A 27509-nucleotide genomic window follows, 5' to 3' on the forward strand; every position below is an offset into this window, starting at 1 on the left:
TTAAAAATGTTGTGGAAAATTTTGAAGTGAATCCGACAAATACTTTTTGAGTTATTCAACAATTAACAAAGGGCGCTCGGGTGCTCCTAAATCGACAGCAAAACTTTAAATGCGTTTTCCTCAAAGCTATGTTTCTTGAACTGCTGAGGCCGCAATATTGTTCATTTGGAAAAGAAAGCTTCGACAGGTACAAGACTATCTATTAATAAAACTAATTTCTCTTGTCCGATTGATTTTAAATGAATCTCCAAGAACTTATGATGATCGCCGCAAGGGACTTCTGGAGAAACGGGCTCCACAAAAACAGCGATAACTTTCACAATTATTAATTAGATATATTAGTCTAGGAAAAGTTATTTTCTACTTTCAATTATCAAATGTTTATGACATTTTTTTTTTTTTGGTATTGGTTCATGGTTTGGCTTTCATTTCATTTTATTTTGTCCATAATCCCATATATCCCATATTATGAAGTAAAAATTCACTAAACAATAGAATAGGCTGCATAGTTAGCAACGCCACACAAATTTTTCCCCTTACGTAAACGCATGTACCCATTCTCTCCCCACAATTCGCCCCACCAATTCTTTAGAATCCAATAATCTGTGTTGTAGCCCACAACAAGCATAGCATGGTTGACCGTGTCTGAAGCGCAAGAGTCGTCGTCGTAAATACCATCGCTGTAAAAATTAATGAATTCAATTTTGAATATTTTTGTACTTATCTACTAATTAAAAAACAAAGTTTCAATAAAGAAAAAAGCAAATGATGTTCGAAATATAGTCAATCATGTTATGAGAGAAAAATTAAATTAAAAAATTTGCAAGAATGAAATTTCTGACCCAGACACGATATGATATTCAAGTTTGTATGGAAGGTGCAACGTGCATATTTTCAGTTCCTTAACATAAACAGTTCCAAAGAAAAGTTCAGTGGTAGGTTCCACGTCTCCTTTTTCCAATATCAACCGTAAAAGCCCAGCCCTCTATCTGGCAGTAGTATTTGTCATTACCCAAGTTGTCGCGGTTTGGAGAGTAGTAAACAATTTTTGTTCAAAGCGAGGGTACTGCTCAGATTTTCTGACAGTAAGATAGATGAGCCACTGTTCTGACCCTTGCTTTCCCAACCAAATCGAAAACTATGATGTACAGTGATTTCGTAAACCAAATTGCCCATGAGTTAGCTAGATACCATCGTTTGATAAAATAAAGCGTGGAGTACCTTCCAAATTCTACAACCAGGAATATTCGCTTTCATTTACTACAGCAATCGGACCATCAACTATAGAACAGTCAATCTAACTTGGCTGAATATGTGTGGGCTTATTGAGAAATCGGAAAACCACCATAAGAGGATTTGTATGCTAATCTTTGCAAAATCTGCTCGACTAAAGTCTGAACAATACTAAATTTTGTCAGTTGAGGTGGTTGATTTTAACGTGGCTTTCTGAGGCTAATAGTATTAGAACTGCACTTGACTTCTTAGCCGTCATCATATCCTGGCCTCTAAATCCTGAAAATTAAAAGATATACTGACCTGTAAAGCTGAAAAGTGCGTGGACTGGCATTTATGGAGACAGGTACCGGCCCAATGTGAGCCACTGCCGCCTCAATTGCTTTCTCATCCTTAGCTGGCAATATTGCCCACGATGTGACATTCACAACAGCCAGTTCTCCAGCAAATTGGCATACGCCTTTCTGTTTGAAAGGAAATTATTTTTCAGCTTAAGCTTTCGTTATCAGGAAGGTAATTGTCTTAAGAATTTATCTTTACAAGATTTTTAGAATTTTTAAATAATATCAAATGTTAAATTTTCGATGTTTTTTAAAATTTGATAATTAGTGTTTTGGATACATACATCTAAACAATTTACCTTTGAAACATATTTGTAATCCTGTTCCCGCATTAAACCACCAGTATCCTGCAAATATTTCAATGTGTTCCGTAAAGATCCACCAGTACAACCCTGATTACCATGCGATACACTACAATCTATAATTTGCTGCGGACTGAAAGCGTTATGGTATTTGAAATATTTACGTATTATCTTTCTAGTAAGAGAACTATTTTTGCAGAAAATATTTTTTATGAATAAGAAAATATTCCTCATAACTCCTTAGCTCATAGGTATAAGCTTGCGTACACATCCTAAATTATTTCCGATCAAACATGTATTGAAGAAAAATATCGGTGTTCCAATTGGCTAATAACTTTTCAGTCTGGTCCATGCTTACTCCAACCACATGGTCATGCGTCTCATTTCCACGGCCTCATGTCACCTACACAGTCATGGTAGAACGAATCTGATATACATATCTACGATTTGCATTACCTCAAGAGGTTCTTTAAAGTTCACACTTCTACACCAAGTCTCCGCCAAATAGTTGAAAGCATAATTGAAGGATTGCTTGGGCCCTGCCTTGAAACCCAGAAGGACAGGCCCTGCCTGTCCAAAAGAAAAGTGAAACTTATACACTGCCCTGGAGTCTTATTTTGAAGCCGTGGGGATATACTATCTAAGTAATCTGTGCTTTTTCTACCAGAATTACCCTATAGCTTCTACTCAAATATGAACGAGACGGTATCAATAAAACGGTCCGCGGATGACATATGGCAAAAATAAATTTTTTGTTTTTTGGTAGGACTATTATAAGCTTACATGGCAAATTTCAGCGTGATATGTCACATAGTTTGTTTTCTGTGCTACTGTAAACAAGTCAAGCTCGAGTGTGTTCTTCGAATTTAACGATGGAAATTCAAGTTGAACAAAGAATTTGTTTGAAATTTTGTTATTCCAACAAAAATTCGGCTTCAGACGCCTTAAAAATGTTGCAGACAACCTATGGACTCTGCTCTATCGCGTGCACGTGTTTTCCAGTGGTACAAATCGTTCAAAGAGGGCCGTACATCGGTTGAAAACTTGCCTCATGAACGTCATCGAGCAACATCAGTAAACGACGAAAACATCGGAAAAGTAAAGGAAATTGTGCTTGAAAATCGCACAAATCGCAAAATCGGTTAACGCTGAATATTATTTAGACGTTTTAAAGCGTTTGCGCGAGAACATTCGTCTTAAAAGGAAGGAATTGTGGGCAACAAGTCATGGCTCTTGCATCACGATAATGCACCAGCTCATACATCACGTCTTGTTCGCGATTATTTGAACAAAAATAATGTTAATATCGTTCCGCAAGCACCGTATTCGCCTGATATGGCTCCATGTGACTTTTTCCTGTTTCCCAAGCTCAAGTTGCCGCTCCGTGGAAAACATTTTGAGACAATTGGAGTCATAAAAGAGAATTGGAAGAACACACTCGAGCTTGACCTGTTTACAGTAGCACAGAAAACAAACTATGTGACATATCACGCTGAAATTTGCCATGTAAGCTTATAACAGTCCTACCAAAAAACAAAAAATTTATTTTTGCCATATGTCATCCGCGGACCGTTTTATTGATACCGTCTCGTTCATATTTGAGTAGAAGGTATTTTCCTGCAATTTGTCTTTAATGTTTCGTACATATGAATGCCATGCTGCCATGAAAAGCTTTTCATAAAAAACTATCTGCCTCCAATTTCCTATAACAACAATTTTTATGTACTCAAAATTTAAATAATTCAAAGATATCATATTTAAAATTTTATCATTGATTGTATTTTTGCTTACTGAAATCTTGCTTTACCTCAGATGTAACAGGCGCCCGGTTCGCTTGAATACCTGCCCCTCAATGTTCCTAGCTATGCTAAAAGCGTAACAGGAGCCGCAGGTTTTTTGATTATCCGGCTGCGTTTTGAAGCCTTTTTCACGCCAGTCTATATTCTCTGGTGTTTGTTGCATCAGTGGTGAGCCCACAATCTCCGAGTCCATATCAATATCTGCTCTGAAGCCTTTATTTCGCAATAGACGTAGAAAGCCTTTCAGATAAGAGTCGGCGTTCTGCAATTGTGGCAAATATAAAGGTTATGCAAGGTTGGGAGCACATAGAAGATTGCTCATATCGCAATACTGCTACACGGTTCTCAGTCAATTTGACAGAATCAGTGGTAGTTTATATCAAAAAGATCCACATTTTTTACGAACAGGTCTTTTTATTAAATTCCGTGTTTAAATAAGGGACATAAAATAATATTATAGAAAATAAATAATTGGCGCGTACACTTCTGTTAGGTGTTTGGCCACCTCTTATCGGTGGTGGGCGTCTTGATGTTGTTCCACAAATGGAGCGTCCTACAGTTTTAAGCCGACTCCGTACGGAAAATGGTTTCTTACGAGGAGCTTTTTCATGACAGAAATACACTCGTAAGCTTGCCATTGTCTGACGAGGAGCGACGGCTATTAGAAACAACTTTTTCTATTATTTTTCTGCTTCATGCACGGAAACTCGGACATACGCACTTCCGAATGGTAGTCACGCGCTAACATTCGAATACGGCGGCCGCCTATAGACAAAGACATAACAGTTATGGCTTTTATCGCAAGATCGTTGTTCCAGTAGAGTGTGATTTCTTTAACCTTATGTTGGAGAGGAGTGTACAAGCCGCAGAACTTAATCGCTCCGGCACAATTTTTTATAAGAGAATACAATTGGTGGCGTATGCCGATGATAGCTACATCAACGGCCTTAACAACCGCGCTGTTAGTTCTGAGATTTCCAAACTGGATAAAGAGGCAAACCGAATGGATTTGGTGGTGAACGAAGACAAAACGAAGTACCTCCTGTCATCAAACAAACAGTCGGCTGTCACTGTTGACAGGTACAATTTCGAGGCTGTAAAGGACTTGGTATACTCAGGAACCAGCATTAACACCGATAACAATGTCAGCCTTGAAATCCAACGTAGAATCTTTCTTGCCAACAAGTGCTAATTTGGACTAAGTAGGAATTGAGTAGTAAAGTCCTCTCTCTACAAGGCTCTCATCATGCCCGTCCTAACGTATGGCGCAGTAGCGTGGACGATGACAACATCCGATGAAGCGACGCTTGGGATGGTTGAGAGAAAGATTCTGCGGAAGATTTTTGGACGTTTGTACGTTGGCAACGGCGAATATCGCAGGTGATGGAACGATGAGCTGTATGAGCTTTACGACGACATAGACATAGCGCAGCGAATAAAGATCCAGCGGCTACGTTGGCTGGGTCATGTCGTCCGAATAGATACAAACGCTCCGCCTCTGAAAGTATTCGGTGCGGTATCAGCTGGTGTTAGCAGAGGAAGAGGAAGGCCTCCTCTGCGTTGGAAAGATCAGGTGGAGAAGGACTTGGCTTCACTTGGTGTGTCCAACTGGCGCCGGTTAGCACGAGAAAGAAACGACTGGTGCGCTTTGTTAACCTCGGCCAAAATCGCGTAAGGAGTTATCGCGCCAATTAAGAAGAAGATGAAGAAAATTGTTATGGAGAATCGACGAATCATAATTAGAGAAGTTGCTGAGGATGTAGGCATATCGGTTGGCTCATGCCATGCAATCTTATCGAAAATTTTGGGCATGAAGCATTTCGCAGCAAAGTTCATTCCAAAATTGCCTTCGAATAAATCCCGTTATGAATAAAATCATTCGAAACTCAACTTATTTGGTAATTGCAAATCTTGCTTTCGCGTTATTAATGCATCATAGGTCGGAAACAAGCAGACACAACTGAAAAAAAAATAATTTTGCATATGCATAGTGAGGGCAAATTATGTGCACAAATCGGTCAAACAAGGAATCAAAGCCGTTTTACTATTTATAGCATAATACAACGTTTTAAAGGGGAAACAAATCTTAAGAACCGACCTCATACTGGAAGACCTAGTAAATTGACCCTGAGTGATGAACGCCACATAATACGGAAAATAAAAAATAATCAAAAAATTACATGAACGCAAGTGGTACCAGAAGCTCTTAAAAAGATTAAAAAGAGGTTCATCCGCGAATGGGTCGAAGGAAAGTACTCTACAGCAAAGTCAATAAAAAAAAGTAAAGAGTTCGCGAAGGAATATAAAAATAAGTCACTTGATTTCTGGAGCAACGTCATTTTTAGCGACGGGAGTGAGTTCAACATTTTTCAATCGGATGGAAAGATTCGAATCTGGAGAAAACCTAATACCAAATACGATAACACAATAAAGTAAGTACAGTGAATCATGGTGGTGGGGGTATAATGGTGTGGAGATGTGCATATGTCAACGGCAGGGGTGGGCAATCTTGTATTTATTGATGGTATTATGGATTAATTACTTTAGCTTAATATTTTGAAAGAAAACTTGCATGAAAGTGCGCAAAACCTGTGTGTTGGAAATAACTTTTCTTTTCAACAAGATAATGAAGCAAGCATACTGCCCACGATGTGCGTAGGATTATACATCATGTGCCCCACATTCTTCTAACACCACCACAGTCTCCAGACTTGAATCCCCTCGAACATTTATGGGATGAACTCGGTGGCGTGTAGGCGTGTCGCTAAAATTAACATAACTAGCAAAACCAAACTAAAGGAGGTACTTCAACCGGAATGGCAATATTTCAGTCTAAATGTGACTAATAAATAAGTTAACTCTGCTCCAAATAGACTTAATGAAATCATCAGGCAAGAAGGAGTGCCTGCCAAATATTAAATTTTCATTGAACTTAATATTTTACTTGGGAAATTCAATTGTGATTTTTGTTGATTTTTCCTTCGTGGAGTGAAGTTTTACTAAGTTCGTGTTATTTTCATATAAACAACAAATTTGTGTACTTTTCCTAAAATTTTTAAAACTTTTAATTACATTAATTTTTTCTCAAGATACATCATTCATTCGACAAAAATTAGTGGTTGTGTGAATAATTTTGTTCAAGTGTGTACATTTATGGATTTTATTTAACATAAAATATTAGAGGGTTTAGGAACTATAAAAAATATAATGTTCAGTTGTATTCAACCATACCTGCTGCCTGCATTATACGGACATACCTAATTTGTCGGTTATATTTTCAGTGCAAAACTGCATACAAAATCATTGTAAAGGGTGGTAAAATTTCAAGGGCCGATGTGTAATGTGAACCACACCTAAACGTCAAGTTTTTTTTCTACACTTCATTTGATATTTTTCAATTTCAGACCAATTCAATTTGACTTGGAAAGATACACAATCAAGCAACAAGTTGAGTTATTCAGGCTTATTATGAAAACGGGCGTTTAAATCAAAATGCATATCGCGCACTTCGTGATTCAATGATGAGGCAAATTTTCACCTCAGTGGATTCGTGAATAAGCAAAATTGCTGCATTTGGGCGAATGATAATCCAAGAGTGATTGCTGAAAAGCCACTGCAACCACAAAGAGTGACTGTTTAGAGCGGTTTATGGGCCGGCGGCATCATTGGGCCGTATTTTTTCCAAAATGAGGCCGGTCAGGCAGTTACTGTGAATAGTGTTCGCTATCGTGAGACGATAACGAACTTTTTATGGCCCGAATTGAAAGATATGGATGTGGACGAAATGTAGTTTCAACAGGACGATGCCACTTGTGACACAAATAACGAAACAATGGCTCTTTTGCGCGAAAAATTTGATGGCCGAATAATCTCACGTCGCGGCGATGTCAATTGGCCACCAAGATCATGTGATTTGACACCGTTGGACTTCTTTCTTTTGGGTTATTTGAAAAAAAAAGGTGTACGTCGATAAGCTAGCAACAATTCAAGAGCTAAAGGATGAGATAATTCGGCACATTAACGGCATAGAACCTCAATTATGCCTCAGCGTCATCGAAAATTTAGACCATCGGATGGAGATATGCCGCCGAGGCCGCGGCGGCCATTTGACCAATGCTTTGTTCTACGCATAATTGAAACATACCAATCCCTACTAATATTATAAATGTGAATGTAAGTTTGTTTGTTACGCTTTCACGCCAAAACTACTTAACCAATTATTATGAAACTTTGTACACATGTTTCTGGAGGTGTTAGAAGTAACATAGGATACTTCTTATTAAAAAAAAATTATTTTTTTTGAATGATAAAAAAATTGTTTGTCAAAAAATCTCAAAATTTCAGCTGTTTGAAATTTTTCTATACATATTTATTGTTTTTTTATTAAACAGTTTTATTTAGCTTGCCCAGTTTATTTATTTGTTTGTTTGGGTCAAATTTAGTCATTGGAATTTTACGCTTTTCTTGATGATCTGATATTTGGTATTCTTCTGTTATTTTTATATACCATAAAATATATATATATAAAATTTTGATTTTTTAGGTTTGGTGTCATTTTTGTGGTTAGATGTAACTTGATTATTTTAAATCTTACCACTGATTTTAATTCTTACTCTGCTCTTTTTTAAAAATGCCTCGGAAACGGAAATCTGATCTATCTAGAGAGGATTTTATCTCCTCCTAAGACCATGCTGACTGCCTTTTTCCACCTTTGTCAGAATGATACTTTTGCAAGGACATTATTGTACTCTGAGGTTCCCCGTTATTATACATGGAAAAAAGAGTGGCATCGTCGTGTTCAAGGTACACCAGTTGAAAATCAACCTGGGGTTAAAGCATCGGATGCTCTTGGTCGTGTCTATACTGTACATGTTACAAATTTCGAATGCTTTTGTCTGCGTATGTTATTGCATCATGTTAGAGGTCCAACTAGCTTTACAGAACGTAAAATTGTCAATGGTCAGCAATGTCAAACATACGGAGAAGCATGTGAATCTCGGCGATTGTTAGAAAATGATAATCATTGGGACGAAACTATGGAGGAAACGGTACAATGTCGATCACCAGATAAAATCAGGGAACTTTACGCTACGGTTTTATCTTCTTGCGGTCTTTCTAATCCTCAAACTCTTTGGGATAAGTACAAGAATAGATACATGGCCGAAGATATTTTACATCAACTGCAGCGAGTACATACAGATATGACTTTCAATGAAGATATCTACAACGAAACGCTAATTATAATCGAAAATAAGGTTTTTACAATGGTTGGAAAAAAATTAAATGATTTTGGAATGCAAAGCCCGCGACGAAACAATACAGATGACTTTAATAATGAAATTGCTCGAGAGCTAGATTATGATTTTATAGCACTGCAACATCAAGTAACAGAATCAGTCCCTCAATTAATTCCATAGCAAAATCATGTTTTCCACCAAGTTTTACGTAAAATAGACTCCGGCAATGGTGAACTTTTCTTTCTAGACGCACCAGGAGGAACCGGAAAAACGTTCTTGCTTAGCCTATTATTAAGGTCCGTCAGAAAAGACAAACAAATAGCAGTTTCTGTAGCTTCTTCGGGTATTTCCGCGACGCTATTAAACAGCGGCCGTACAGCACATTCTGTTTTAAAATTACCATTAAATCTGGCACAGGAAAATCTGTAATTTCAGTAAAAATAGTTCGCGAGGTAGGATGCTGCGAGAATGTAAGCTTTTAGTGTGGCATGAAAGTACAATGTCTCACAAGAAGGCTATAGAAGCTTTAAACTGGAGTCTCCAGGACTTGCGAGATAGTTCAGATATTAATGAGAGGAATGGTAGTTTTATTGGCTGTTGATTTCCGACAAACCCTTCATTCAGAGAGGGGCATCAGCAGATAAAAGTCAAGCATGTATTAAATCATCATGCTTATGGTCGAAAGTTGAAAAACTCAGCCTGAAAACGAATATGAAAGTTCATCTTCATAATGACGTGGACTCGGGACTTTATGCAGAAATGTTGTTGAAAATTGGTGATGGTTGTTTAGACGTTGACAAAGAAGGTTATATAATATATCACTATCAAGAGAATTTTGCAATTTAGTAGAAAATGATGTGGATCTCATCGCTCATGTTTTTCCGGAATTGCAACAAAGTTTGAGTTGTGATCAGTGGTTGTGCGCAAAAGCAATATTAAATGAAATAGTTTCTATTGAATTAATTAAAGTAGTTTCTAGGATCAACACTGACATTTTTAAAGAGGTGCAAAGAGAAATGGAGGAATATTTGTCAATGGATACAATTATGGATACGGAACTAAGTTCTTCATATCCTATGGAATTTTTAAACTCACTTGAACTGTCGGGTGTACCGTCACATAAAATTCAATTAAAATTGAATGTACCAGTGATGCTTATGCGAAATCTAAATGCTCCTCTGCTATGTAATGGAACAAGACTTCGGTTAACAAAATTTGGGCAAAATATACTTGGTGCTACTATTTGAACAGGTATGGGTAAGGGAAAAAGTGTCGCATTCCAATTATTCCCACTGACCTTCCATTCCAATTCAAAAGGGTCCAGTTTCCCGTCAAGCTTAGCTTTGCTGTTTCCATAAACAAAGCACAAGGGCAGACATTGCAGGTAGCGGGAATGCATTTAGAAAAGCCATGCCTCTCTCACGGTCAACTATATGTAGCATGTTCGCGAGTGCCTAATGCCCGGAATTTACACATATTTGAAAAAGACGGAAAAACTTATAATATAGTCTACAAAAATATCCTAGATTAATACTCTCCATTATATCTTTTTGAATTATAAGAATTTAAAATTATTTCTTTTTGTTACAGTGAAATATATTTTAACATTTGTTGTTGTAATTAAGGGGTTAGGGGTAGTCAGAGGCCCGAAAAAATGATGATTTTCACGAATTTTTTTTGCTACTTAATTAATTTATTTAACAAAAATAAAAACATAGCATAAAAACATCATGTTTTAACTTGACTTCACCAAAATTTCAAAAAAAAAATTAATAATTGCAAAAGTTATCGCTGTTTGTGTGAAGCCCGTTTTTCCAGAAGTCCCTTGCGGTGAACATCACAAGTCCTTACAGATTCATCTAAAACCAATCGGACCAGAAAAATTAGTTTTATTAATAGATAATCTTGTGCCTGATCGAAGCTTTTTTTTTTTTCAAAATGAACAAAATGGCGGCCTCAGAAAATTTTTTCCAGATTTTAGAGCAAAAAACCAACAGTTAATTGTTAAAAAAAAATAGAAATTTTTGAAAAAAAAAAAATCCTTCGATCAGGCACAAGTCTTTTATGTTTTTCAAAAGCTGTATAAATTTTATTGAAATCTACGTAGCGGTTTTTAAGTTACAGTGTTCACCAGTTTGAAAAACATAGTTTTGAGAAAAACGCATTTAAAGTTTTGCTATCGGCTCCGGAGCGGCCGAGCGCCCTTTGTTAATTGTTGAATAACTTGAAAAGTATTTGTCGGATTCACTTCAAATTTTTACACAATATTTTTAAAACATTATACTTTAAGAAAATGCAAAAAAAAAAAAATAAATTTTTTGAAAATCCTGACTACCCCTAACCCCTTAAATAAAGCATATTTTAAGTTTTTGAAATTGATTGTATGTAGTAATTTTTAAATACTAAATCACATTGATTCAGTCCTATTGAAATGTAATGATCTTCGATATTTATTTAAGGGCTTCAACGCGAGCGAAGCCGCGGGTAACAGCTAGTATTATCATAATAAAGAGAAAGTACTATAATTTCTTAAAAAATTGCATTTTATTCAAAATCAACACCGGCCCTTCAAACTTAGCTACCCTTTATAAAACAAAAACGAACACTGCTCAACTAGCAGCTATGCGATTAGTATAGGGTGGACCATGTAAAATTTGCTTTTTGAATCGGCTATAAAAAAAAACTAATCAATATTTTTTCAAACTTTTTTTTTATTTTGAAGATTGAACATTGTCATTTATGAATGAAAAATAATATCGTTCAAATGACTGCCACGACTGGCTTTACAGTAGGCCATTCGATCAACCCAATTTTTAAGCACATTTTCGATTGTTTGGGCTCCAATTTCATGAATGGCAGCTTCGTCTCTGGATGGTTCGCATAGCATTTGTCCTTAACGGCTCCCCACAAAAAATAGTCCAACGGGCTCCGAGGCGGCCAAGTGATATTGGAATTTCGGCTGATTATTCGGTTTTCAAACACGGTAGCCAAAAGTTCGAGTGTAACTTTGGCAGTGTGACAAGTTGCACCCCAAAATTGGAAAAGATCAGAAAAAAATAAAACATCGTTCCATCTCCGCGCATTTGCTTTTTATGCATGATAATTAGCCTAAACGGGAGAGGTTCCTAATTCTGATCAACAATATGTGAAACGATTTCTAAACAGTCTAAATTCCTGTGGGTCATTATTCGGTGTTTCCAAAGTTCTGTTGGGACAAAATAATGTAGAATTATTGTGCCCGGTATTAAATTTTTCTATACACATTTATTTTAGCCCATAAATCTCTATTTTTAAAGTAGTGTAAAGAAAAAATTTTATATTTTAAATGTAAAAATTAGTATTAATAAAAAACTAAAAAAAGTGAAAGCAATGTGTACGTTAAAACGTATATGTGCAGCTGTATATGCTCCTATACCTGCTTTCATTTTTATTTAACAGTACTATAAGTCAAAATAGTGTCACATATTTTTCATTGCAATTACGCGGTGCACATACTATGGGTGGGCCATGTAAAATTTGCTTTTTGAATCGGCTATAAAAAAAACCTAATCAATATTTTTTCAAACTTTTTTTTTATTTTTAAGATTGAACATCGTCATTTATGAATGAAAAATAATATCGTTCAAATTACTACCACGACTGGCTTTACAGTAGGCCGTTCGATCAACCCAATTTTTAAGCACATTTTCGATTGTTTGGGCTCCAATTTCATGATTGGCAACTTCGTTTTCGTGTTTTAAAGCATCAATCGTCTCTGGATGGTTCGCATAGCATTTGTCCTTAACGGCTCCCCACAAAAAATAGTCCAACGGATTTTAATCACAGCTCCGAGGCGGCCAATTGATATCGGAATTTCGGCTGATTATTCAGTTTTCAAAAACGGTAGCCAAAAGTTCGAGTGTAAACAAAGAGTACTGAAATTTTTGTTGACTAGTACTCTGAGCTACTAGCAGCAACGAAACATGATGCAAAGAATAATGAGATGGCGCCCATCGTGGTCCCGTTACTTTGCGCTCAGCGAATTTGACAACTAGTTACGTGATTTTAGCTCCAGTATGGCCAGATTACCATTTTCGTAACTTAATTTAGCATTTTTTTTTGTTATTTTTATTATTTTTTGCCTCGGAGTTTTAGTTCATTCCACATGACATTTTTCTAACCTATTCTAATTAAAAGTAATGTTTATAATTTTGTAAAATACACATTTTTTAATAATTATTTAAATAATTCACTCAGTTTTATTTAGCTTTACTTTTTTTTAACATCTGGTGGCATTGCCCGCGATTGCCGGTGTTGTTGGTGTTCTTCTGCTTTCGGCAGTCAAATCTCTCTCTCGCTACTGCAGAGTTGCCTAGCTTTGGATATAAAAACGCACTAAATGCGCATTTAAAGAAAATAAAACACGAAATTTTTATTGTGTTACTTAAAGAACTTTGTATGCGTGACAAATTGTCTGTAGAATGTGCGTTTTTTTAAGTAAATGTGTTATGCTTATGTACAATTCAATTTATGAGGTTTTTTTGTTAAGCGAGACTCTTTTGTTAAGGGAACGACTTTTTTGCTATATTTGAAGTTATGTAACTAGATAAGGTACTCTTTTTGTAAAAATGTCAGTATGGTTTTATATTATTTTCTGATATTTTGTTTCTTATTTTTACTATGAATACACCTCTTGATGCTCTATGTCTCACTAAGGATTGATGACCGGAAGAAATGATTACACCTCTATGGTTTTAATTCGCATTCAATAAATTCAAAGGCTTTTTAAAATGTGTAAAAAGGTTTTCAATCTTAAGAAGAGTTGAGAGAGGGGCATTTAATATTTTTGCATTTAAATGGAGCCAAAAATTAAATTTGCACTTTCAAATTATCAAATTTTATAGGAGTAAAAAATTTTCATTAGCACTAAAATCTTCTCAGAATGACCTTTTTTAAGCTTTGTTTAATAATATAGTTTGTTTTTTAACCTAAAGTTTCGCTAGCCTTAAATTAAAAACAAAAAGAAACAAACACCAAACTTAAAACTTGTCGCATTTTCGGTATAAAAAAGCACTAAATTTATTGCGAAGAGCAAATGGTTGGCAATACTGCACAACTCAGCAAACGTGACGTCACGTACGCTCTGATGGGCGCAATCTTGTTTCTATCATTCTTGGCAACGAAACGTATCTTAGAGCGGAGTAAAACAATTCATCACGCGTTTTGCGCTACCTGCTCCCCTACTCAGAGTAGTAGCGAGAGTAGAGCAATGTTTTCGGTAATGTTGCTGTTAGGAAATAGTTAATGCAAACCCTTCTTTTCATGCGAAACATATTTAAATACAATTATAGTATATGTTTACTTATTATCTTGTTAATGTTTATTATTCTTGTTCATGTTAAACATATTCAACATATTATACTTTCAATTTGTATAATTTAATTTTTGATGGTGAGTTACCAAAATTCCAATCTGTTGTAGGAATGTGGAGCAAGCAATCGAAGTAAGGAAAAGTACCGTAAAATGGTTAGTCCGTTTGGTCGATACGTGTATAAAATATAAAATAACTTTGCTTGTTTTGAATTTATTTGCATTCGAATTGGAATTTATTTATATTAGAATTTGAAGCATATATTTCATCGTGTAAGTGGTTTATACACTGTCATGATTAAAATACTAAATAATAAGAATATTTTCAGATCTCTCAAGAGTTATAAATTTTATATATATACTCAAGACAATACATTTTTTGGCGCTCGAGGGACTGTCGGTCCAGTTTTTTTTTACCGTTCATAAGTAGAACACCAGAATCTACAGTAAAATTATTTTACTTTTTTGCTACATTAGACTCATTTGTGTAATATGGATCAGGTAAAGGTACTTGCAGAGATTCAAACGCGTTTGCTCTGCGAGCTGATGAAGCTTAAGGAAAAGGCACATGACCTTCGTCCGGAAACGCTGTCTCACGGGTATATGTATAATTGCTATTTGTGAAAGAGGGGGCCATTCATATACAACTTTTTATCGAAAACCATGATGAAATAATTAGGTCAAGTAGCGGTTCTTCTGAAATCTGGATGGAGATTCCTTTAAAGGTGTTGAAGATAATTCAGTTGTTTTTGATTGAATTACTAATTTGATTGAAGTCACTACAAATTGAAAAAGTTTGCAACGATGACCGCGCTCTGTAACACCTCTCCCTGTGGTCTGCTCTTAGAAAGGTGGGCTACCTGTCAACTTAGCGAGCGTTAGTCATGAACTCAGACGTGCAACGTTGTGATATGCTTCTGACCATGCGTGAATAAGATATGTTCAAGAGAGCTCCTAAGGTTATGCGAGACTTTATATCAGTTCCTGTTCTGTCCCTTTTTCAGAAGCAGAAAATCACATCAGCACCTACTACTCAGTTGCCTTACGTTCGCGAGACTAAGCTTGAAGCATATTGACTTTAATCGTACACGACTGAAGCGGTTATTACAACAGTTCAGTGTTTCACCCTTATCTACCCCTGTTTTCGACTTTCCGCACTTTCCCTTCTATGGCAATGCAATGAACGAATTCAGAATTCATATTCAAGTGAGCGCTCTTGTCCTTCATTGGATATCCTAATTTTTTAGTGGCGTAAATAAAATTTCGCATTTACTAAAAAACAAAACATGGTACGAAGCACCATTTCATCGAAGCAACAAACCAAAATAACACCTTTTTTTAATGGTAAATACTGTACGGTGATTTTTACCGACTTTGTGAACTGGAACTGCAGAAATGTGCTTGGAAACCTGATCGGCATCTCGCCACCAAAGTCGCCCACGCCCCATCTTAAGGTTGGAAAAGGCGATAATTGCCCTTCACCCGCATAGATTACACGGCTTCAAACGAAAATAGAGAATCTAATGGAGCAGATTTCGTGATGAGGCTCGTGAAAGTTGAGAGTGAATGTGCGCAACATGTGCAACTATGAAAATAGGTGTGTGGGTTCAAAGCTAATCTCCGTTGTAACAAACAACAATATCTTAGCAGACACCATAGTTAGTGGCATACCAAACGAAAAAAACGAGAACGTGAACGACATTTTTGGAAAGCGTTGCAAAGCGATGGAAGGAAATGGTCCCCTGATCGCACAGCTTCTCGTGTGCACAGCGGAAAAAACAATACTCAACCTGTTGCACTCTCTACTTGATCGATTTCTATTATTGACAGCTGCTGCCAAATTCCATTGTGCAAAATCAAAAAGAGAAGTTTTCAACTGACATAGGAGGCATAACTGATGAGAATGTTTATATAAACGAATGCCATACCAAAGGCAATCAAGAAGTTATACAGTTTGCGACACAACTAAAAGGCAAAAGCGTTTATCATCTATCTATTCTTTCAGAAGTGATGTACTTATGTTCGTGTGTAGCTATCAAGGTACTTACCAAATAGTTCCTTTTATCTATATTAGAAAGAACTAAGTGGCTATTTAGCTTCATTTGTATCTTATTATTTAGCTTATTAAAAATAAATTGCATCCTCTTCTACTTATTTCTCTCTTCCTTTCTTGTTCTCTTTTTCCGCTACTTCAACTTCCTTTTAAATCGTGTTTTAACCGTAGTTGTTGTCATGTTTGTTAATATTCGCTTTGTAAAGAGTTTTAAGTGCAACGTTCTCTTCCTTGCTTGTTTTGACAATTATGGGTAAAGATAAATACTTTTTCAAAGGCTGAGATACGGCTTTTAATATGATTCGCGATCTAAGTAAGCTAAAATCTGGATTAAAAATATGCCATCTAAATGCTCAGGGTTTACCAGCTAAAATTGAGGTGTATTTTTGAGCCTTCTGAAGTGTTGTGTGTGTATCTGAAACGTGGCTCTCTACATTGGCATAATGACGATTCGCTTTGTGTTAATGGTTACAACATTTCCCATTTAGAGCCAAGCGTGGTGGTGGTGTTGCAGTGTTTGTCAAGAATAGTTTGTCTTGTTAACTTACGTGTAATTCAGAAATTGCCAGCTTAGAAGTATATATTTTTGAAAACACTACAGTGGTCCGGAAGCCTGAATTTGAGTTTGATGGGAAGCTCCTTACAGAATACTCCTTCACCAATCCTTCCGTCCAACTTGGAGCCGTCCATGAATGTGTTTGCCATGCTTTTCCGTCAAATGTTATACCCCACCCACTCATCCCTTGAGGGAATATGAGTGGAAAAAGGTCCGCTGGGACCTAGCGCGGGTGTACACTGATCCAGCATCATGGGGATGAACTCAAAATTTTTAAGAATGCTAGAGTGTCCGTAACTTAAGTCCAGCTTATGGCTCGAACACCTTTGTCTGATTGCGGCGCGTGCAGCGCTAGTTTTTCCTACAATATCCACGGATGCCACATTCAGCACATCGTTAAGCGCTAGAGTAGGAGTGGTACGGAGCGCCCCACTGTTTCTAATGAGGGCAGACCTTTGTCCCCTCCCTATCTTTTCAGTTAGTACTAATGTTAAAAAGACAACTGTTAAAATTGCATCACATTTTATTCATTACTTTGTGAGTTTTTGTGCTTAGAGCGACACTACTTTTGTTATTTTCAAAACAATGCATCAAAAAGAATTTCGTGTTAATTTTACACTGCTTCTTGATGGGGAAAGATACCGGTTAAGCGAATCCATGGCTTGAAAAGTGCTAGTGTGGGACTCCACTTCATCAGAAAGATCAATAAAACGATGGTTTGCTGACTTCAAACGTAGTCGTAGAGACACCACGTCCGATGCACAACGCATTAGACGTCCAACATCAAAAAAATCCGCAAAACCGTTTTGAATTATCGAAAAGTGGAGTTGCGTACCACCTTAACGAAACCAATGGTACGACGAAGAGTGTCGCGAAGCTACTGCAGCGAAGAATGCAGCCTACGCGAGATAACTACAGGAAAAGAGATCGGAAGAGAGGCGCCTCTTCAGACGCAAGAAACGAGAACAGGAGAAGCGTTAGCGTGAGCTGCTAGAGGAGTACAGGGGCAGGAATGATGCTCGAAAATTCTATCAACAAGTCAAACGCCTGACACAAGGTTTCAAGACCGGAGTAGCAGCCTGCAAAGATAAAAACGGAAATCTGGTTATGGATACACAGTCCACACTGGGCATATGGAGGGAACACTTTTGCAATTTACTTGCTGGCGATGACGCACACAATTCCGACCCAGTAGAAGATGACCCGATACCGCCAATCGACGATAATTTGGACTTTACACCACATAGTCATGCCGAAGTCAGAGTTGCCATTCAGCGGCTCAAGAATAACAAAGCGGCTGGCGCTGACGGCTTGCCCGCTGAATTGTTCAAAACTGGCGGCGATGTGCTGATAGGGAGCATGTATCAGCTCATCTGCAAAATATGGCTAGCAGAAAGCATGCCCGACGATTGGAATCTCAGTGTCCTTTGTCCTGCACTGAAGAAGGGTGACCCGACGATCTGCACCAACTACCGGGACATCAGTCTTCTAACCATCGCGTACAAGGTCCTGTCTAGCGTCCTATGTGGAAGACTTAAGCCGTTTGCCAACACACTGATCGGGCCTTATCAGTGCGGCTTCAGAAGTGGTAAGTCCACCATCGACCAGATTTTCACATTACGCCAAATCCTGGAAAAGACCCATGAAAAGCAAGTCGACACCCTTCATCTCTTTGTCGACTATAAAGTTGCGTTCGATAGCCCGATAAGGGATTGCCTGTACGCCACCATGTCTGAGTTCGGTATACCAGCGAAGCTCATACGGCTTTGCAGAATGACGTTGAGCAACACAACCAGCTCCGTCAAGGTAGGAAATAACCTCTCCCAGCCATTCAGTACCGTTCGAGGTTTCAGACAAGGCGTTCCACTGTCATGAAACCTCTTCAACTTCGTGATGGAAGGGGTGCTCCGAAAAGCAGGTGTGCATCGTAATGGCAATATTTTCTACAAATGTGTCCAGCTCCTTGCGTACGCCGATGACATTGACATTATCGGCTGCTGTAAGCGAGATGTCACGGCTGCGTTTTCTGCTATCGAGAAGGAATCATCACGAGTGAGTCTGGCGGTGAACGAGGGTAAAACGAAGTATATGTTGTCTACAACGCGGAACACACGGCGTGTAGAAGCGTACGTCATTGCGGACAACTATACTTTCGAAGTTGAGATCAAACGGAGAATCACTCTTGCTAATAGGTGTTACTATGGGCTAAGTAACAATTGAGTAGTCGAGCCCTCTCTCGCATGACCAAACTGACACTTTACAAGACGCTCATCATACCCGTGTTGCTTTATGGCGCAGAGGCATGGGTAGTGTCACAAAGCGATGCAGCCGCTCTTGGGGTGTTCGAGAGAAAAGTTCTTCGTAAGATCTTCGGTCCTGTGCGCGTTGGCGAAGACTACCGTTCAAGAATGAACCACGAGCTGTATGAGCTCTACGCCGACATTGACGTAGTTCAAAGCATCGCCATCCAACGCCTGCGTTGGCTAGGGCATGTCGTGCGTATGGATGAAAAAGCTCCAGCAAAGAAGGTGTTCGAGGGCGAAGTCCAAGGGAGCCGACGAAGAGGAAGACCATTGCTCCGGTGGAAAGACCAGGGGGAGGAAACCCTATGCTCGCTTGGTATACAGGATTGGAGAAGGCGCGCGCGGAGCAGAGGCGCCTGGAGAGAGCTAGTGAGGTCGGCCGTAACTCGGTAACGGATTGTTATGGCCACCTAAGTAAGTAAGTAAGAGTTGCGTAAGTTAGTTGACATCGTAAATATATCAAGAGAACGTGTTCGCTTTATGTTGCATAAGAATTTGACTATGAGAAGGATGTGTTAAAAATAGGTGCCGCGTTTGCTCACTGTTGATCAAAAACAAGAACGTGTTGATGATTCTGAGTAATAACAAAACTACGTGAATTGAACTTTGAATTCTTCCCACATTCACCGTATTGGACAGATTTTGCTCCCAGCGACTACTGGCTGTTCGCAGTCCTAGAAAAAATGCTTGCCGGCAAGAAATTTCGCTCAAATGAAGAGGTTATGACTGAAACTGAGGCCTATTTTGAGTCTAAAGATAAATCGTTCTGCAAAAGTGGTATCGAAATATTAGAGCGGGATGTTTGCGTTGTTCTTGATGGAACTTACGATGATAAATAAAGTTAATTTTGATAAAGGCTGAAAAAAGTGGTTTCTTTGTTAGGCCCGGGACTTTTCCGCCCATGTGTTAAACTAAGATATTATGAGCATCAGTTTAGTACTGCGGAAAATAATTCGTGATATCTGGATTGGGAACAAGAATCACTCTATCTCCGAATTATGTACCTAATGATAATGTGAATGTGTTAAAAGAGAACTTTTGTATTTGCTCGATTCCGTAAATAATATATGTTATGAGAATTAATTCTATAATAATTTAAATGGTGTGATGTTAAGTTTTAGTTCCGAATTTGTCGACGATTGTCAAGTAAATAGTTCAGTCTTTACTTAGTGTCAAATTTAATGCGGCCAGTGTAGATGGAATTCATTCTAAATTTCTTAAATATTTATTACAAAAATCTTACCATATCTTACTTACGCTCTGATGATTTGTTAGTATTTGCCGATGATGTTCAATTATATGTTAGTTGTACCCTAAACTGCATTGATATTTGCAACAGCAATTTGAATTTCGACTTGAGACTTATAAGCAGGTGGATATCTGGCAACGGATTAATATAATATATTATATATTAATATTTATATATGTATATATACATATTATGTATAGGATTGCCGCTTACACCCTTTTTGGGTGGTTGGCCGAGCTCCTCCCCCTATTTGTGGCGTGCATCTTGATGTTGTTCCAGAAATGGTGAGACCTTCAGTTTTAAGCCGACTTCGAACGGCAGACATTTTTTTTTATGAGGAGCTTTTTCATGACCGAAATGTAATCGGAGGTTTGCCATTGCCTGCCGAGGGGTGACCGCTATTAGAAATAACTTTTTCTTCATTTTGGTGTTTTACGGAGATTCGAACCTACATACTTCGATTAGTTGTCACGCACGAACTTATTCGCCTACGTATTAATAATTAATCCTAACAAAACTCAATGCATCGCTATATACGAGACATATCCCAAGCTTGACGACTAAGCAGAAGTCAGACTAAATAACAGTGTGATTAAACACGTGGACATTGTTAAAAATTACGGGCTACATTTAATCGAACTTTGTGTTCTTTTTGAGTGGAATAATTTTCCGCTAAAAATTAAATGTATTAAAGAGAACTTGTGTTTCAGAAATTAATTGCTTCGATACTTTGCTGAATGTACTCAACTTTGTACGAGTATGTACTTTTTGTTACTTTTTTTATCTTTACTATACTTTTTTTATCCTTACTATTTTTTACTATCTTACTACTACTGCTTTTTCATCTCTACTGTAATTTTAATTTTATTCTTGAATATGTAGTCTATTCTTAAGGTAAATCATTTTAAAAATAGTCTATGGCTGAAATAAATAAATAAACTTTTATTTTCAACAAGACGACGTGTATGCCATGTTAATATTTTGGTTTCGCTAATCATGTTATCAGCCGTATTGACAATGCCAGTAATCGTATTAAAACTTAAATGCATTCCGTTTTCGATTATTACTTATCACATGGTTTGTGTGTGCGTTAGACCGGATAGATCACCATACAAAAGAAAAGGTGACGTCTGTGCTTCAAGTTTATAATGAGAGGATTTCGGAACCACAAGCTATTTTAATGATCCTCCTAGAACCGCCAATATAGGTTTCCTAATATAGCATGGTTATTGGTTATCCGAAATTTACCCCCTAAGATATTCTTTTTTTTTGTTCATCAATCTCAAGTACTTTAAAATTCATTTAAAGCATGTTAGTAAACTGTTTTGCTAAATTTATAAACAAATAAAGTTATAACACTTTAAACATTTACAGTCTCGTATGGTATAAAAATATATTGTATATATTTAATTTAAAAACAAATAATAACAGTCATTTGACCGTTCTTTGGAATATCATTAAGGAAATTAGGCAACAATCAAAATTAGTTATAGAAGTTAGTTTAACCTCGAAATTATAACGTTATTAAATAAGAAGTAGTTTGCAACAAAATAAATATTTTTAAATATTTTTTGCAAGCTTATTGCCAAAAATTTAGTTTCGTCACCACTTGTGAAAATTAAAGTTAACACTTACCCACATTTTATTGCATTTAACCTCCCGAAAACTATATTCATTTGAGCCTTCGCAATTTAACACACGGAAATTTATTTTACTTAGTTTGTTTAGTTCAAATCTCACAAATGGCAATATTACCAAGCCATTCACCATTTTCACAAACATTTTTCCCTCTTTTTTTTGTTTTGTTCGTTTGTTTTGTATGGTTACGGTGCCTGACGTCAAAAATATGAATTGGTCTTGATACCAGATAACAAGGCAGAAGTTGCCAGAAGTCACAAGGTGCCATATCTAGAAATTATGATAGTTATTAAGCAGAGGTGCATCAGTCTTACATTCATCGTGAGAACGTGTAATCGTAAACTAAAGTGATGAAGAACTGAAATTCAATAAAGCAATCAAGTTGTGTTGCCATTAGTTTGTGACTTTTATTTAGCAATCCAGTGAACAAGCTAAAAAGAATTATAGAGAGACGTTTCATAAAACATGATAGACCTAGAGGCTGCCTCAAAGATTTTCAGTTTCTTTGAGGTAATATATTTATCCATGGATTATTGATATATTTCAACCATGTGATGTTAATGGCAGTTTTGGAATCTGTTAGTTCCTTATCTAGATGTTTGGAAAACGTGAGTTTATAGTTAAATGTAATTCCTAAGTATTTGTATTCATTTCTACTATGTCTGTTGGAATAATCCTATATTTCCAGTTACAGATGTTTGAGACTGTACCACCTATCCTAAAAACGACTATTTTTGACTTGGCCTGATTAACTTTTAATGCGCATTGCGAGCAATAACTGTGCAGGGCATCTACCATTTGTTGCAGGTCAGAGGGTGTCTCCGCCAATAAGACCAAACCCTTAGCATACATTAGAACTTTTTCATAAGTGTTTGCAATTTTTATGCCTCCTTTCAGGTAATCATTGAGATCGTTTAGGTATAGTGAGAAGAGTACAGGACAAAACCTTGCCGAACGCCCCGATCTATCGCAAAAGGATCTTAAATTTTGCCATTAAACCAAACACGGTTCGGGTTGTCCTCGTATAGAAGTCGTATAATCTCGATCATATGTGTTGAGATGCCGTACACCGCAAGCAGAGAACGTTAATGTATAGAGAAGTCTCAATGACAGGAACATATGGAATTTCGAGGGTTAAAAGTCCCACGAAGACTAATCACCACACACATATTTTCCCCCAAAACCTTCTTCTTCTTCTTCTTAATTGGCGCGATAACCGCTTACGCGATTTTGGCCGAGTTTAACAAAGCGCGCCAGTCGTTTCTTTCTCGTGCTAACCGGCGCCAATTGGACGCACCAAGTGATTCCAAGTCTTTCTCCACCTGATCTTTCCAACGCAGAGGAGTCCTTCCTATTCCTCTGCTACCACCAGCTGGTACCGCATCGAATACTTTGAAAGCCGGAGCGTTTGTATCCATTCGGACGACATGACACAGTCCACGTAGCCGCTGGATCTTTATTCACTGCGCTATGTCTATGTCGGATGTTGTCAACGTCCACGCTTCTACGCCATACGTTAGGACGGGCATGATGAGAGCCTTGTAGAGTGTTAGTTTTGTTCGTCGAGAGAGGACTTTACTGCTCAGTTGCCTACTTAGTCCAAAGTAGAACTTGTTGGCAAGAAAGATTCTACGTAACCTCCTACCAGTAACCTCCAAATAAGCCACATTTGTTTTTGTTGGGCTGTACAATATTTGAAACTGTTCAGCGCCATGGCAACTAGAATAATGGCCGCTACGGCTGCGCCTATTAATGCATTTTGTTTTTGTAGTCGCTAGGCATGGAATTTAAGCTTTGAACGATATACGTATTTAGAGGAATTAAGTGAGTGCCCTATGTGTGCGTTTGTATGTACATGCATATGTGTATATTAACCAGCATTGTTTTGCTGGAAGATCAGAATACAAATATGTATAGGCTAGGTCATCAAGTGTGCATACGCACATACAAATATGTAAGTAGATGCATATGCAAAATTTGTTAGGCAGGAATTCGATCATTTAGGTATATACTTCCTAATTATTGCATGCAGATATGATAAGGCGATGCCTCGTGAGGTAGGTTATGGTTGCTTCAGTGCATACATATGCGTGCAATACTATATTTATTAAAGATGCAATTGAACATAGTTGTCCCATACATGCAAATACGTTTCTTTGAATTTTTCTTTTATTTATTTTAAATTTCAAAGTTTTATACTGTCTAGAAAATGCCTACATATATTATTCCGTGTAATAAAATGTAAATTTAAAAAAATTTCGGTTGCCAAAGGAACAAATATATGCATATTAAAAAGCCGTCGGCAATTTGATTTCATACAGAAGCCAAAAACTGTGCAGAGCCAATGTACTTATACAGAATTCACTGTAATTAGCTCTGTTAAGAACTTCCCCGCTGCGGACTGGGCGAGGTAAAAAAGTTTTCGCGGTTACACCTCATTTTTGACAATTCACACTATTCGTAGCCTGTGCATTTATTTGGCTTAGCATAATGCCAATAAATATTTTGTACACTGTGTCAAGTAAAGAATGTCCACTGGAATTTGATACTAAATCGGGGTTTTCTTTCTTGAAGAGGGGGACGACAACTGCAGAACGAAAAGAATGAGGGATCTGTTTATTCAAAAATATTATATATAATATAATTTAACAAGCGGAGGACTTCATACAGAAAAAATTCTGGCGCAAACTGGCAGAACTCTTAATTGATCCTGTGCTGCCCAGGAGTTTTTTTGTCTTTGGAGTTTTTTAGTACAAAGCGCAGCTCGCACCAATCAAAGGGTGTAGAAGTCTTGCGTACCGAGGTTTATGTTTACTATTGGCGGAGAATACTTAAGCGACTTTGCAAGGCGTCACCAGTCATTGAATTTCTCACCGAGAGTAGTAGCTCAATTTCTTTGCAACTCCAATCAATTTTTTTTTTGTTGTCCAATTTGAAGTATTTTTTCCAGCAGGAAACGCACTTCTGTCTCATCAAACAGGAAAACCAACCTTTTTTCGCGGAAGTTTTAACATTGGTTATCAAAGCAGACATTTTTTGGAGAAAAATGCCAAGGTTTTGGCTTTACATCTGCAGCTCGTTTAATTTTCTTAACCAAAATGGCAACTTTTTCATCGATAGAAATATTCGAGTGCCCACATTCAAAATCGCACGTGGCCGCAATTAACTCCTGGTATTTTTCAGCTAAGTTGGGCCTCGAAACTAGTTTGGATAAAAATAAATCACTCTCTCACATAAAATGAGTTTTTTAGCGTAACAACTACTACAACAGATACCATAATCAATGACCGATTTCCTAATAAAGCCGCAATACGTAATTTCCCCCAGTGTATCTTTGCGAAGTCTATCGTTAAGAATAACACCTCCAAAGTTATTAATTAACTCCAACGCGTGCATTTAGGTCTCCAACAATACAGAGTTATGAGAGGGTTTTAAACATTTTTTTAACCAAAAAGGCATCCTCCACTGGCCAGACCAGCTTTTTTCCTTTTCGAAGTATCAATCCAGTGCAGTTGAAAATTTTTGAAAAGGTTGCCTGACTTCAGCGATCACTTAAGTCTCAAAGAAAAAAAAAAAACAATTCAAAAGACTTAACATAGTTAAAAAATTCATTAAAATTAAGTTTACTATTTAGATTTGCAACATTATATAAAAGAACATTAATATTTAAGAATATTGAAATTTTTAAATTTGACTTGGGTAAAAGCTTTACCAATTCTATTTTCCCTAAATCAAAAGAAACGCCATACCACTCCATGAGCATTTTGTCAACAGACTCGTTACCACAGACCAAAACCATCAGTTCCTTTTTCAGTTGCAGGAACACTCTTTTATGTATTCTTCCGTTAACGCAGAGGCCTTCTTCCATAAAAATATAAGAGCCTGTTTTATTTAACTGTTTGAATATTACACGCGTCTCACGAGGGAGTATATGGGGCAGTTCCATAGGTTTTTCACTCCGTCTTTCGACGCTTCGTTTAAATTTATGCCCTTTATAAACAGATTCCGGCTCCTTATACTTTCGGAGAGTAAGCGAAGATCCCTTATTGTAGCAATTCTGTCCTCTTTCAGTTGTCTGTCATCTTCCTTGAGCAATTTGTTGTTTTGTTCCAACGCCGCATTTTTTTTTAGATATTCTCTATTTGCACTTTAAGTCGATTTATGTCACTTTTTGTCGACAAATTTTTGATTTTGGGCAAAATATTGATCTAATAGTCTATACGATAACGTTTATTGGAGAGTCCGAACAAGTATCTATTTTTTGCGTTTAGCGCTGTGCATGGCAACAACAGCAGGATTTTTAGTTGGCGTTCGGCATATTTTGTGCAACAATAAAAATGCTAAATTGACAAAAACCAACAAACAGTAAGACGGCGACACTGAATACGAATATCAGTTGCCCCAATTTTCTCGTACGAACTTCAAAATTTTAAATGGAAATAAGTAATTAATACGTGCACCTAATTCTTAAAGACACAGCAAGTAAGCAGCAGATAGTCAGCAAAACAGTGCAAGCAATAACGAATCGAAGTTCTGTCATTTCGGATCCCATGGAAAAAGGTATGTTTTGCGCCACCGAGCAAGTAGCAAGATTCATTTTACACACAAAGTTCTATAAAGGACTTATTAAGTTTTCAAAGAAAATGTTAGTAATCACTTAGCTTTCTAAGAAACAAAAAACTATAGAGAGGATATTTCCTTAGCATAGAGTGGAAAATTTCTGACCACCACTGGGCGAATCGATAAGTGTATTGATAATTGCAAAGAAATTCTGCAACTTACAACTCTGCATAACTAACCTAACTATGTGAAAACAACTCCGCACAACTAAATAACTCAATTTTTGAAAATCGGATAAAAAATAACAAAGTTAACTAAAGAATCATTTCGTCGGTTTTTAGAAGGATAAAAGTTTTTAAACAATTTTAAAACATTTTATGAAACGTAAATCCTGTTGACATGAGCTTTAAATACAAGGGAGGACTTTTGAAAATTTTTTTCCGACCCAGTTTATTGTGCATATAAGATAAAATATAATAATATATTACCATATCAGCCATTATATTAGTCCTTAAACGATAGCTACTTTCGCCTTTTTCATACAATTTATTATGCTGCCGCACAATATTGACGTTTTGTTCGAAGGCCTTTTTACTCCGATACTCGTCAAATGCATGCATGTAACTCTTATTGAAGGCATTCTAAAACAACAAATAAATAAGTATTTCTATTAAATACGTGAATACATATATTTTATAGTAAATATTTATGTATATATTGTACATTTTATACAATAATTTGAATTCACCTTGAACTCATGAAATGAAGAGTATTCAAGAACTGCTGAACTTACTGCAATACAAACGGCGGTCCAAACAAAACATATGACCATTTCAATAAGAAATATTAATGCACACTGCCCTCAATTTGCCTGGCTCAGAGAAAAGCG

The 27509-nt window shown here is 37.0% G+C and overlaps 1 protein-coding gene across 3 annotated transcripts; it reads right to left on the reverse strand.

Moving 5' to 3' along the window:
* Nucleotides 1-410: 410 nt before the first annotated feature.
* On the reverse strand, nt 411-27500 carry LOC129249772 (procathepsin L). 3 transcript variants are annotated; one of them, XM_054889397.1, is made up of 6 exons: nt 27414-27500; nt 27109-27261; nt 3684-3937; nt 1874-2009; nt 1537-1697; nt 411-680 (listed from the first exon to the last, which is right to left on the reverse strand). In XM_054889397.1, the coding sequence occupies exons 1-6, from the start codon at nt 27450-27452 to the stop codon at nt 485-487; spliced, it is 939 nt and encodes a 312-aa protein (XP_054745372.1). In that variant the 5' UTR covers nt 27453-27500; the 3' UTR covers nt 411-484. The 3 variants fall into 3 exon arrangements, with proteins under 3 accessions (XP_054745372.1, XP_054745371.1, XP_054745373.1); XM_054889396.1 differs by having other exon boundaries at nt 27369-27486; XM_054889398.1 differs by having other exon boundaries at nt 27109-27287; nt 27369-27477.
* Nucleotides 27501-27509: the final 9 nt, after the last annotated feature.

This window comes from Anastrepha obliqua, chromosome 6 (genome assembly GCF_027943255.1).
Source record: "Anastrepha obliqua isolate idAnaObli1 chromosome 6, idAnaObli1_1.0, whole genome shotgun sequence".
In the NCBI taxonomy this organism is placed as follows: Eukaryota; Metazoa; Arthropoda; class Insecta; order Diptera; family Tephritidae; genus Anastrepha; species Anastrepha obliqua.